The sequence below is a fragment of the Pipistrellus kuhlii genome, unplaced genomic scaffold, assembly GCF_014108245.1.
Source record: "Pipistrellus kuhlii isolate mPipKuh1 unplaced genomic scaffold, mPipKuh1.p scaffold_m20_p_24, whole genome shotgun sequence".
Classification (NCBI taxonomy): domain Eukaryota; kingdom Metazoa; phylum Chordata; class Mammalia; order Chiroptera; family Vespertilionidae; genus Pipistrellus; species Pipistrellus kuhlii.
This window is the reverse complement of record NW_023425523.1, coordinates 4,071,355-4,084,628: the sequence shown is the minus strand read 5'-3', so window position 1 is coordinate 4,084,628 and position 13,274 is coordinate 4,071,355. Positions and strand designations below refer to the sequence as shown.

Here is a 13,274-nt window from a genome sequence, read left to right as displayed (position 1 = left end):
CGCTCCTCGGGCAGCAACTTCTGCAGACGTGTCCGCGGGTCCTGGCCGCCCCGGGGCCGCCGCCGGGGGCTGGATCGCGGAGCCAGGCGGGAGGGGGCCGGTGCCCGCCCGGCTCCGCGGGAACGCGGATGAATGGGACCTTCACGTCCGGCCGCCTTAACTTTCCTCCCGTTCGGTGCCTGGCGCGTTGGCCTTTTTGCATCCTTTGGATCGGATGTATAGTTTTGCTCGGAAGTCACCGTTCCTGAATGAAGGCATAGTAAGGTCGTAGTAGGCAAAGCCTGAGCGATCTCTCCACCGCATGAGCGTCTCGTCTTGTAGGTGGACAGAAACTGTCCCGTCCCTACGCGAGAACGAGCAGGAATGTGCTCGGTGACCGCACCAGTCAGGCTGTGGGCAGGACCTTTCCAGCTTTTCTACTGGAGGACCATGGTCGTCCTCATAAAATTTCAGATGGAGGGAGGGAGGCTGTTGCTGCCTGTGGGGTCTGTGCTGAGAAACATTAGCCAAAGCCCCGTCCTTGTGCAGGCCTTCCGATCCTTCCAGGTGAAAAAGCGAACCCGCTCCGACAGAGGCGTGTCTATTTGTTGTCCACTTAATAGAGTATTACTGGATATTTACAGCGATCGTCTTATAAATTTATTCTCCTTCCTCGCCCACAACCGGTCTCTCTTAAAGTCTGCATTATAAACACCAGTAAGTGTTTGATATATAACTCTAAACTTTTTACAGCCCCAATTACATTTTATTGCATTGTCGATGTGTTTTCTAGGCAGCAGTGGACTCCTTTGAGCCCGCGAAAAGTGCTGGTGATGTTCTTTCTGAGGGTCATGCTGTGCTGTGGTTTCTAAGGGAGTAAGAAGATCATCTATAAAATGCTAGGTTGTTGCTTCTCCCTCTGCCCCCACCTTCCACCCCCCTCCTCGGAGGGAGCTGTTTCCCGGTTTTGAGGAATGCAAGATTTCACTTCGGCAAAACAGTAGATGTGAATTGTATCACACAGAATTGTTTCTGCTTCCAAAGCTACTGAAAAGGCTTTTGTTTCTGCTGGCTTGTTTTGGGTATCACTTGTTAAATAATGCTGAATGTAATCCACTGATCTTGTTGGCTCTCTCTGTCTCTCTTTTACTTGCTTTTTTAATCTTCTCTGCCTCCCCAATCGTGCTGGCCATGAGAATTTTCCTTTAGGAGCGCCGTGAATGCTGTGTAGTCACCAGCATCTGTGAGAGGTTGTACTAGTAAACATATTGCTGAATCAGTGCAGCTCAAAACTTGGCACACTTCGGCATGGGAGCTGGGAATTCTAGAATCTCCCACTGCAGGTTGGGTATTGTGTAAGCTTCCCTTACGCTCTGCTGAGCAATGGAGATTCCTTTTTTCATGCGATACGTGTCCGATGCTCCCCGGTGCTGAGCCCAGGAGTAATGCAGGCTGCGTGCCATTGTCCTCAGTTGCTCTAAGCACAGTTGTTTTGCATCTTAGGTTTAAGTTCCACAAATTGTGATTTTAGTGAACGTATTCATTAAATATCTCAGATTATATTTTTGTACCTTTGTTAGGTTTTCCCCATTGATTTTTGAGAGAGTGGAAAGGAAGGAGGGAGACAGAGACAGAGAGAGACAGAGACAGAGAGAGAGAGAGAGAGAGAGAGAGAGAGAGAGAGAGAGAGAGAGAGAGCGCGCGCGCATGCGCGCTCGAGCGCGAGTGCGCTCGCACAGATATGAGAGAGATACATCAATTGGTTGCCTCGCATGCATCCCAGCCTGGGGTGGGAAGGAATCTGCAACCCAGAACAGAAATTGAATCCACCACCCTTCAGTGCATGGACTGGTGCTCTAACCACTGAGCGCACCAGCCAGGGCCCTTTGTTGGACTTTTCACATAAAAATATGCATGCCTGCCCAAAGAAAACTTACTGTTAGCTCATCCCGGCCCCCTCCTCTGGACTCCCACAACAGTTTGTTCCCTCGGCTGTTTGGGCATGGATGGCATATTTCAATCTTTCTATTTCCTCAAGGTCTAGAACCACTAAGTGATCATTAAATACTAGATGAATCACATTTGCTCATTGTTCCACAAACGAGAACTAATTGCCTACTTAACGTTAGCTCTGCTATGAGATTCTTGGGGGAAGAAAAACAAGGTTGCGATACATATGGCCCCACACTCCAGGTGCTCACAGACCTGGTGAGGAAAGACCAAAACACCATCACTGCCACCAATAACCACAAGCAAAAGAAGCTTAAAGTGTGGTAAGTGCTATGAAAGGTTATAGCAGAGGAGGGGACTGTGCTAATTAGAAGTGGAAAGGTTGCGATGGCTGTCAATAGGCCTGTGATCAGTGTTATTCAGGGGGTGGGAAATTTTTACTTTAAAAATTTACTATTACAATTTATGAAAACACTAGAGGCCCATTGCATGAACATTCGTGCAATGGGCCTTCCTTTCCCTGGCTGCCGGCACCAGTTTTCCTCCGCTCCAATCACAGCAGAGAAGCCAAGCCTCTTCAGTCTTTGGTCTTCACTCTGCTCCTGCATATGCAAATTAACCCGCCATCTTTGTTGGGTTAATTTGCATACACACCCCTGATTGGATGGGTGGTTATTGCAGAGGTACAGTCAATTTGCATCTTTCTCTTTTATTAGTGTAGATTTCCTCGGTTAACAAATGGGCTGTGCTACAAAATTACAGGTTTCTTTAAAAGCTCCTCGATGGCTTTCTATAACATCAGAATGAAAACTCCGTGCTGTGGACCATAAACCTCTGCACTGTCTGGCTTTTCAAACTTCATTGTATTCCACTCTTTTTTTGTGTGTGTGGGGGGGTGTTGTTATTGAGATATTGTTAACATATAACATTAGATTAATGACATTAAAATATGACATAACTATATAACATTATATTAACATGATGTGAGTTTCTAGCGTGCAGCATACTGAGTTTACTTATGTGTATGTTGGAAAGTGATCACAGTAACTCTTTGATTTGGTTTACAGCTGCCCAGCCATACTGATCTCAAAGGTGCCTGTATGAGATAAGTTTTTTTCTTGCCTCGGGGCCGGTTCCTTTTCTGTGGATGGTTTCTGCTGCTCTTGGATTTGGTATCTTCTATATTTGGTATCCATGCTGCCTCTTCCCAGACTTCAGCCACCTTATTCACACCGCGCACCGCAGTCCACTGCTTTCTGGCTCCACACTTTGTTTTTGTCATAGCACCTATCACAGTGTGTCATCTTACTTGCTTGTTTACCTGTTTTTAGTTATTTTCCCGTTGGATGTGAGAGCTGGGACTGTGTGTGTGTTTTGTTTACGAATCTTCGTGCATCGGGGCTTCTAGTTTTCTCATAAAAACTTACAACTGGTAACTAGGTTTCTCTAGCCAGTGACAATCTTAATTTTTTTCTTGGTCACTTTTTTCTTTTTTAGTTCCTCACTTTTTTCTTTTTTAGTTCCTTGTAGTGTGGCAAGAAAATGGTATTTTCTTTTCATCCTTTGGCCATAGACCTGGCTTAGGCAAAAATCCCAAGTGGCCGAAATAATTTTTGTAATATTTGTGCCTCTTTTTCATATCTCCATCCCACGCCCTTTTCCCCTTTCTCTCCATATAGTCTGATCTTCCTACCGTAGTCATCTACCCTGTCCTGCCTCCTTGAAATATAAAATTTGCTAAAATTCAGAAGCCCCTGTTTTTTCCTGAGATGAGTTTCCCGTCAATAGCCCCTGCGTTTCGGGTGTGATGGAGGGAGGTGGGACTGGCAGTGACGGCAGCCCTGTGGTGGTCTGGACACGTTGAAAGCACAGCATGTCAGGGGCCACGTGTATCTGAATGTGTTTGCAATCTTGTTGCTAACAACTTCGCAGAGACAACCTTGCCAAATTGAAATGTTCGAAACCTTTTTGGCTCCCCCCCACCCCCACCTCCCACCCCTGGGGTGAATTAGACAGTGGCTAGGCCTAGAAAGGTTTGTCAAAATGTAGATTTTTTTTTTTCCAAGGGAGAAGTAAATGGTTAAAAATAAAAAAAATCTAGGTCAGCAAGGGAAAACACCCAGAAGGAAAAGTATCAGTTTATCATACAGTCCTGCCAAAGGCTCAAACTTAAAACCATCAGGATCGGTTGCTTGTAGCTGTCAGTGCCAAAAGTGGGCCAGCACCCTCACTGTGTTACCTTTAAAAAACGGGGGAAACTGAGGGGGGGGGTGTGTGTGAAATATTATATAATAAAATATAAGTTAAGTTGGCTAAACTTTTTGTTCCAGCTTTAAGCGAAATTCCTTAAGAGCATACCAAATATTAAAACGCATCCTGAGTTTGACTATAGAAAAGCTGGCTTACCGTAAAGCTAAGCGTTTTGGTGGTTATCAGTCTGCCATTTGATCTAAAATGATCTTGTAACCGGTTGTTTGGCATTATATAAGCGTTGCTTCCGGTTGTAATCAATCGGTTTGGGACACAAGTCGACGTAAAGGAATGTCCGAACCTGCAGAGAACTTTCATGGATTTATTTGAGCCAAACTGACAGTTGCCAGGAAATGAAATCTCAACAGATTGAGAAGATGCTCCAGAGAATGGTAGCTTTGCCGTTTATTTTATACATCAGACCCAAAGCGGGTACCAGGGGTACACGAAAGTTATTGGTGGGAGATTTGGGAGGTGGGAGAAAGCGAAGCTGGGAAACCTCTGAGATGGGATGAAGAGTAAACCATGGAGACACCTACAGTATTTCTGTGTATATATATATAGAGAGACAGACATCCATGTGAGAGTGAAACATTGATTGGTTGCCTCCCATGCATGCCCTGACCAGACATCGAACCCACAACCTAGGCAGGTGCCCTGACCCGGAATCCAACCTGCGACCTTTCATCACACAGGCGATAGATCCTCCAGTCAACGGAGCCATACTAATTTTTAAATGTTCTCACTCCTCTCTCTATTCTGATTAGTGTATATCTATCCTATTAATCTTGAAAACGCACGTCATTATTTCCTTACACTGCTTAAAAACAATAATTACGTTATCTCTGATATGTTTTGAGTCACACGCACGTACTTCAGGGATTACATTCAAAGTCCTTTCTGATTAATCACCAATGTATGCAGCCTTTTTCCTTATCACCTCAGTCCATCGGCCATCATCCTCTGAAAGTCACCTTTTCGCTGCTGTTGCCCCCACCCGGAATACTGTCTGTAGAGAATCCTTTCCTACTGGTGAGACGTTTTATCTTTCATTTTAGCTTAAACAGGAAGCCTGTGTTTGTCTGAACCTCACTAGTCAATGATCAGCCTCTCTTTGCCTTAGTTTCACTTTCTGTAAAATAGGTATAATTAATAGTCCTTACCTTCCGGGGTGGTTGTGAGGATTAAATGAGTTAATACAGGAAACATGAAGGCATGCTTAAAGTTTTTTGTATATAGTAAGTGCTCAATAAATGTTAACTGTCAGCATGAAATAAAAAAATGTAGTTTAAGATCCACAATGGAGATACTCCTTTGCTAGCTCTTGGGGTATGCCTTCGGACCTCCGTGTTCATGTATTTGAAATGATTCGATCATTTATAGGATTTGTCCCCTGATAGGACTGAAGGCAGTGAGATAACAGAGACCGGGAGCTCTGAAGTCACATGATGGGGCAGCAGGAGGCACCGTCAATAAGAACCAAAACCAAAAGCAAACCCCTGGCTGAAACCGGTTTGGCTTAGTGGATAGAGCATCGGTCTGCAGACTGAAGGGTTTCAGGTTCGATTCCGGTCAAGGGCATGTACATTGGTTGCGGGCACATCCCCGGTAGGGGATGTGCAGGAGGCAGCTGGTCAATGTTTCTCTCTCATTGATGTTTCTAGCTCTCTATCCCTCTCTCCTCCTCTCTGTAAAAAAAACAATAAAATATATTAAAAGCAAACCCCTGGTTTTTTTGATCCCGGTTTGAAAGTCTATTACCAGTTTGACTTTCATTATTTTAACTTATTCATGTAAATAATGGCTGACAAAACTTTTGTCCTCGCCCCCCCAACCCCCAGGTAGAGACCAGCCACCAAAAGCAGTGAAGCCAGACAAAGCCTTCTCTCTGAGGAAAGGAAAGCCAGAGCCCATGAGCGGCCCGCGGTCATCCAAGAAGCGATGCGGGGACTTGCGCGCGGAGTCCCCCGTGGGCTTCGGGCCCGCGAGCACCCCGGGGTGCGTGCTGAGCAAGCTGTTCCAGCTGCCCACGCCGCCGCTGTCCAGGCACCAGCTGAAGCGGCTGGAGGAGCACAGATACCAAAGCGCCGGCCGGTCCCTGCTGGAGCCCCTCATGCAGCGCTACTGGGAGTGGCTGGTGGGGAGAGTCCCCTCCTGGATCGCCCCGAACCTCATCACCATCGTCGGGCTGTCCATAAACATCTGCACGACGGTCTTATTGGTCTTTTACTGCCCCACGGCCACGGAGCAGGTAAGGGATGTCTCCAGCCAGTGACCACATCGCTCACATACCGGAAACACTGTCATTAGATTTCTAGGTAACGATCGGGTACCCTGACTGTCAGCTGTTTCCAAATATCCGGTCCCCTAAGACAGTTTGATAAAACTTGCTACTGCAACCTTCCTCCTGGGTACGAGAAACCATACGTAGAGGGTGGACTCTGATTCTGTAGGTAAATTACTGTTAGTGGAGATGAACACATAAAACATTCCTTTAGAATCAATAAATCTCAGTTCTTTACAAAAGAGTTTGCTTTCTTTTTGGGGGGTGGGGGGAGAGGGAGATGGCTGAATAAAGCCTCAGCAAAGTTTAAAAGAATCAGAGAGGGCAGTCTGTGGTGGTGAGGGGGCGTGCTGTCAGTCAGTCACATCCACAGCGTTGCCCTCTTCCGTCCAGAGCGATGGTGAGTATCGCTCTTCTCTCCCGTAAACACCTGTGGCTGACAGATATCTCTGTGATCCTAAAAGGCAAGAGCAGGGTAAGAACAAGTCCCTGAGTGTCTCTCCTGCTCGGTGTCCCACCGTGGCAGCCATTCCTAAAGGAAGCGTGGACCTGCTTGGGGACGCCCTCCCGGGGCCTCCTCAGACGCAGCGTCTGCTGCTGCTTCCTCTGTTTCCCTCTGAACTCACCACGTAAAACCAAAACCGAAACCAGGACCCTTCATCAGAATGGGCAAATTGTTTACTTCGTTGGCTTTAAAAATTTCCGTGTCGGAAAGTGAACTGTGGTAGTCGGGCGGAGGGAAGAATCAGACATTTGTTGCGCCCATATTAATCAGGATGGTTGGTCACACGGAATCCAAGAAAATAGAAGGTGGTTCTCAACTCAAGGTATTAAACGTGACCCCGAACCTTGCGTCATTATGGCCACACATTTCTTGTATGTTTTAAGCTTACAGTAACAATTTTCTAAGTAGTCATGTCATATGATTTTGTCCTTAAAGGTGACATTGTCGTCATCTGTCCCTTTCTGTTTTCATCAACTCTTAGTTGATTTTTTTCCAGAGCTCATTTCCCCCTCATCCTTGAACAACTAGTTTAATTCCTCTTGGACCATACAAATCCATACAGAGTGTATGGACATATTTCTGGTTTTTTCTCATTTTCTTAACTATCTTACTTTACATCAGGCAGGAGACTTAGAAGACAGAAACCAGTCTAGCTTTACATAAGACGGAAGACAGTTTCCCAGGGCAGGACGGAAGGCTCACGGAGAACAGGGCGGGAGGCACAGGGTTCCTGGGAGTGACCCGCTCGGTAGGGGCAGAGCACAGCCAGTTCCAGGAACCAGCTGACAGGGGAGGGGATTTCCCGGAAGCCACCTCTGTTGTGGCCAGGCGCCGTCTGGACCTGGCCAGCAGGCCCTGCAGGGGTCAGGCGGGGACCTGCATGAACTTGTCTCCTCCACAAATATGTCCTGGGATTCTTTCTTTTTAAAAAAATATGTATATATTTATTGATTTCAGAGAAGAAGGAAGAGAGAGAGAGAGAGAGAAACATCAACGATGAGAGAGAATCATTGACCAGCTTCCTCCTGCACGCTCCTCACTGGGGATCGAGCCCACAACCTGTGCATGTGCCCTGACCTGAAATCACACCATGACCTCAGCCACCGAGCCACACCAGCTTGGCTGTCCTTGGATTCTTTATTACCTGTCCTTTGAGCTGTTTTACAAGTAGCTTACTTGAGGACCTAACTGCTACTTCCAGAGGAATTTGGTCCAGATTACCCACATCTTTAGAGATACAGAAGAACAACAGGGAAATGGGTTGATTCCAGTGAAAGCCTTCCAGTTGTACTGAGTTTGATTATTTTTTGTTTTTGTTTTATATTTCAGAGAGGAAAGTTAGAGGGAGAGAGAGATTGAAACATTAATGATGAGAGAGAATCATTGATCAGCTGCTTCCTGCACATCCTCACTGGGGATGGAACTCGCAACCTGGGCATGTGCCCTTGACCGGAATCGAACCTGGGACTCTTCGGTTGCAGGCCGACATTTATCTATCCACTGAGCCAAATGGGCTAGGGCTAGAATAGACTTGTTTAAGCCAGAGTTTCCCACGTGTGTTTAGCAGGTAGAGGGTTTTTCCCCCCGTGTAATCCCTGTAAACATCTTGAAAGATACAATTTGGGAAACACGGTACTACATTATTTACTCATTGACTCTTAGAATCTAAATGTTAGAAATTACTGAGTCTTATGGATCGTGGGATTTCTGGAATGTCCCTGGCACATGTTACCCATTTCCTGCTTAAGCACCGGTACTAACTAAGGAATTTACTTCTTTCACAGTTTGGATTGTTTTGGGATGTTTTTCATGGCGTAGCACCTGGATCTTCTCTCCCAGAGCTTCCCACCAGTGGAACATGGAGATGAGACACATTAGCCAACCAGTCCTGCACGTGTGTTAATCTTGCTTTGCTTGTGTTGTCACACAGGCTCCTCTGTGGGCGTACATCGCCTGTGCGTGCGGCCTTTTCATCTACCAGTCTCTGGACGCCATAGACGGGAAGCAGGCGAGGAGAACCAACAGCAGCACTCCTCTGGGAGAACTTTTTGATCATGGTTGTGATTCACTATCAACAGGTACTATTGATTTTTTAAAATATTAATGATTAATAGTGACAAAGGGGATGTGACAAACAGTGCTAGAATAAATAGGAGGTTTATGGTGGTATAATGGTTATCAGAATGGGGATTTTGTGTAAGTTTCAGGATTTCCCCCAAAAATGTAGAACTGGTTCATGTTTGTTCATTAATAGCTGTATTGGGAAATTTAGAAATTATATTAGTTTCCACTAAAGTTCTTTTTAACCGGAAATGTTACTGTTTTGGCACCAGTTATTTTTCAAAACCTTATGGCATTGTTGTCATCATAAAAAACACACACAAATCTCATAAATTATAGATGTGAGTACAATAGTGGGAGACTAGGAAATTCCTAGTCTTTATATTTAGATGGATATTTTGTAGACATTTAAAATTATATTATAGATTTGGGGTACAACTATGAGCAAAGGACTAGAAAAACACTAATAAGCTAGTGATAGTTGAGTTACTATAGTTAGATTATAAATGATATGTCTCTTTGTACTGTGTGTAAAATAATATCTCAGTATCTTTTTAGAGATTTAGGAACTAAAAGACAGTTTCTAGTCTCCTCCCCCCACCACCACCCACACCCTTATTTTTAATTAGTTCTTTAGTTGGTTTCTTGTCATTTGGCATAGCAATGAGAAGATTTTAAAAGGAAAACAGAACCCTCCATGGTTTTACCTCGTGGACTCAGATTTGCAATGTGGGTGCACATTAAAGCTGCTGTCTCTGTGCATCCTGACAGCAGAGAGATAGGCCCTGTTTCATTTTAAGTGACAGTATTTTTGCTTCGTAGTTTGAGTTGGAAACTCATAGGGAAGTCCATCACGGTATCTGCTAAGGAAGAAAAGACGGCTCTCCATCTGAAGCAAGGAGGTCCTTTGTGAATTATTTTTCCTTTTATCTTTTAAAAATATATTTTTACTGATTTCAGAGAGAAAAGGAAAGGAAGAGAGAGAAACCTCAATGATGAAAGAGAATCATCGATCGCTGCCTCCTGCACACCCCACACTGGGGATGGGGCCCGCAGCCTGGGCCTGTGCCCTGCCCGCACGCACCAGGAAAGGAGCTGTGACCTGTTCATAGGTCAGCGCTCAACACCCGAGTCATTCTGGCCAGGCTAGTTTTCCTTTCTTTTTGACTCTGCTTTGTCTTTTTTTTTTTTTTTTTAACTGTTTATTAATACACTATCACTAAATTGGGAGAATACTCCAAAACGAAAAACAAAAACAAAAAAAAACGCTAACGTATTTTAGTTGCTTTCATAAACTTAGTGTCACTAAGTAGTGTAGAGCAGTGGTCACCATCCTGTAGAGAAAGGAAAGATTGAAAGTGCAGGGTAGCCCTAGCTGGTTTGCCCAGTGGATAGAGTGCTGGCCTGTGGGCTTCAGGGTCCCGGGTCCGATTCCGGTCAAGGGCACAACCCTGGGTTGCTGGCTCAATCCCCAGTGGCAGGTGTGCAGGAGGCAGCCGATCAATGATTCTCTCTCATCATCAATGTTTCTATATATCTCTCTCTTTCCCTTTTTCTCTGAAATCAATAAAAATATATTTTTTAAAAAAAAAGAAATTACAGGGTAAGCTATACTGTAAAAGATTATATTCTTTCTTGTTTATCATTGATAACAGATTATACATTTACAGCATGTCTTTATTCTTTCTCCTCTAAAATCATTTCAGCTCAGTGGGGGGGTTTTTGTGTGTGCGTTTTTTTAATCCTCATTCAAGGATATTTTCCATTGATTTTTAGAGAGAGTGGAAGGGAGGGGAGAGACAGAAATATTGGTGAGAGAAACACATCGATTGGTTGCCTCCTGCACTCGCCCCAACCGGGGGCCCAGGCCAGGGAGGAGCCTGCAGCTGAGGTACGTGCCCTTTCGGTCCACAGGCCAGCGCTCTAACCACTGAGCTAAACAGGCTAGGCCAGCTCAGTGTGTCATTCAGATTGTTCTGCTGTTCATTGTGCTCTCTCTTTTGCAGTGTTTGTGGTTCTTGGAACTTGCATTGCGGTGCAGCTGGGGACAAATCCCGACTGGATGTTCTTCTGTTGTTTTGCTGGGACGTTCATGTTCTATTGTGCGCACTGGCAAACATACGTCTCTGGAACGTTGCGGTTTGGAATGTAAGTAGCACTTAACGGTTATTCTGTTTTATCTTTCAAGCAACAAGAATGTTGCTCGTAGGTATTTGAATATCAGGTATTGGTCAAATTACAAAATTAGTTTAGTAAATGAAAGAAGTTGACAATCCTCATTAGTCTAGTTATTACCTAAAGGTCTCCATTATGTGTCATTCTATCACAGTATTTTTGTTTTTTTACTTTTTTAAATTGATTTCAGAGAGGAAGGAAGAAGAAGAAAGGGATAGAAATATCAGAGATGTGAGAGAATCATTGATCGGCTGCCTCCTGCATGCCCCCTTCTGGGGATCAGGCCCGCAATCCAAGCGGGTACCCTAACCAGAATTGAACTGTGATCTCCTGGTTCATTGGTTAACACTCAACCACTGAGCCACACCAGCCCGACCTGTGTTTTATTTTGATCTATGAAAACTCGTTTTCAGGAAAGAAAAAGATACTTAATAAGAGCAAAGAGCAACTCTAATTTCTAAATATCGTAGCTTAATAAGGTTTTGTTCTTTCACATTGCTTTATTTATAAATCTATAAGAAGATAAGCTCTTGGTAATTTGATTGACATGAGCACACCATATAGGTTATTACTACAACCAAGTGCCTAAGAATTTAAAAACTAAAAACAAAAACTCCCTTCAAACTTCAAAGTGAATAGTTCAGCTTAGTAATCCATAAATATTAATGAGTAAACCAGTCTCGGAATGAGGTTAAGGGTGGAATTGACCAACTGGTGTTTAATTAAGTATCACAGATCCTATTTGTACTGCTCCAGGTAGTCTCTGACTTTTTTCATGGTACAAGGTTAAAAGAGAAAGAACTTGAAAAAAAGACTCAGAATGCATCATGAAATGTCAAAATAAAAATCTGATGGTAAATGATAAAACATCTTAACCCAGTCTCTAATTAAGATGAATCATTGATGGAATTTTGAATTTTAGATCCATAATGAATTTAGTTGGTGACGTTTTGAAAGATACAGAGCGCATAGAAAGTCAGGTGTTCTCTACAAGTTTAGTTGAGATGACTTTTGCTAAACTTATTTAAATATAATTTAAGATGTTTTTAGTTTATGACAGAAACTAAATAATTATTAATATTTTGGTTATTAACTAAGAGAAATGTCTCAATCATTTCAAAATAAAGGAGTTCAGAGAACGTGTTTAAGGCCCATTTTAAGATGTTATCCTTATTATAAGAGACAATAGTGGATGTGAGTGTCAAATGGGAGATGGTATACATTGATCAGCAGTTTAAAAACGATCGGTGCTCAGAAAATATCTAAAATTTCTGATATTTTAAAAAATACTGTTCGAAAATACTATGTACCTATTTTTTCCCCTCAGACTTCTACGATCACTTGGTTTGCCTTAATTAAGAGATGGTACTGTTTTCAAAGATAGAATTTTTACTTTATGGATTTCACATAGTTTGTGTTTCATTGGTATGATCTCAGAGTTAACTTTCAGGCCCTTATTTTGAAACAGTATTTATCACCTAGCCCTGATCTGTTTTCTTTTCCTTTAAGTCAAGCAGCATCAGCCATGTGGTGTGAGCGCTGAAGGAAGGAGAGAGAAAGCCGTGGACGCAGGGGAGGTGTCAGTGGGCATCATTTGCTATTACAGCTTTCTGTTTGCCAGGCTTAGAGTTCTCCTGGCGGCGTATTTCTTTGATGAAATACGCACTTGGAGAACTGCGGGCAGGGCCATACATTAGCGCATCAGATGCCTGTGGGCGAGAGGTAGGGGATAGGGCTGGAGAAGACCCCGGAAACCCAGGGCCTGGGTCCTGCCGAGAAGTGTGAGTTTTGGTCCTGAATCTGGGGGAACCTCTGCAGGGCCCAGCGCAGGCTCAGTCTGACAGCACTTTGATGAGTGGCTGTGACAGGAGGAAGGAGACCCCTTAGGAGGCATCAGCACAGTGAGTGTGAGGAAGGGGAGGGTGGAGATTGAAGAGGTAGAAACTGTAGGCACCTCTGTCTGGATGTGGAGAGTGAGAGCGAGTGGAGACTGCGTGGCTCCCAGACCACCTTCCCGGGTGGCTGGGCGGAAGGTAGAGAGAGGCACTATAGGGAAAGGAGCCTTTTGAG

The 13,274-nt window shown here is 44.3% G+C and overlaps 1 protein-coding gene across 6 annotated transcripts in view; it reads left to right on the top strand.

Annotated features, from left to right (window-relative positions):
- The window catches only part of CEPT1 (choline/ethanolamine phosphotransferase 1), a 30,502-nt gene that overhangs the window by 577 nt on the left and 16,651 nt on the right, over window positions 1-13,274 (top strand). For 5 of the 6 annotated variants that reach the window (XM_036453335.2, XM_036453330.2, XM_036453333.2 and 2 more), the window contains exons 2-4: window positions 6,021-6,430; window positions 8,899-9,046; window positions 11,036-11,177. In XM_036453335.2, coding sequence (XP_036309228.1) covers window positions 6,092-6,430; window positions 8,899-9,046; window positions 11,036-11,177 — 629 coding nt within the window. In that variant the 5' untranslated portion in view covers window positions 6,021-6,091. The remainder of the gene's footprint in view (window positions 1-6,020; window positions 6,431-8,898; window positions 9,047-11,035; window positions 11,178-13,274) is intronic. The other variant, XM_036453336.2, reaches the window with a different exon arrangement.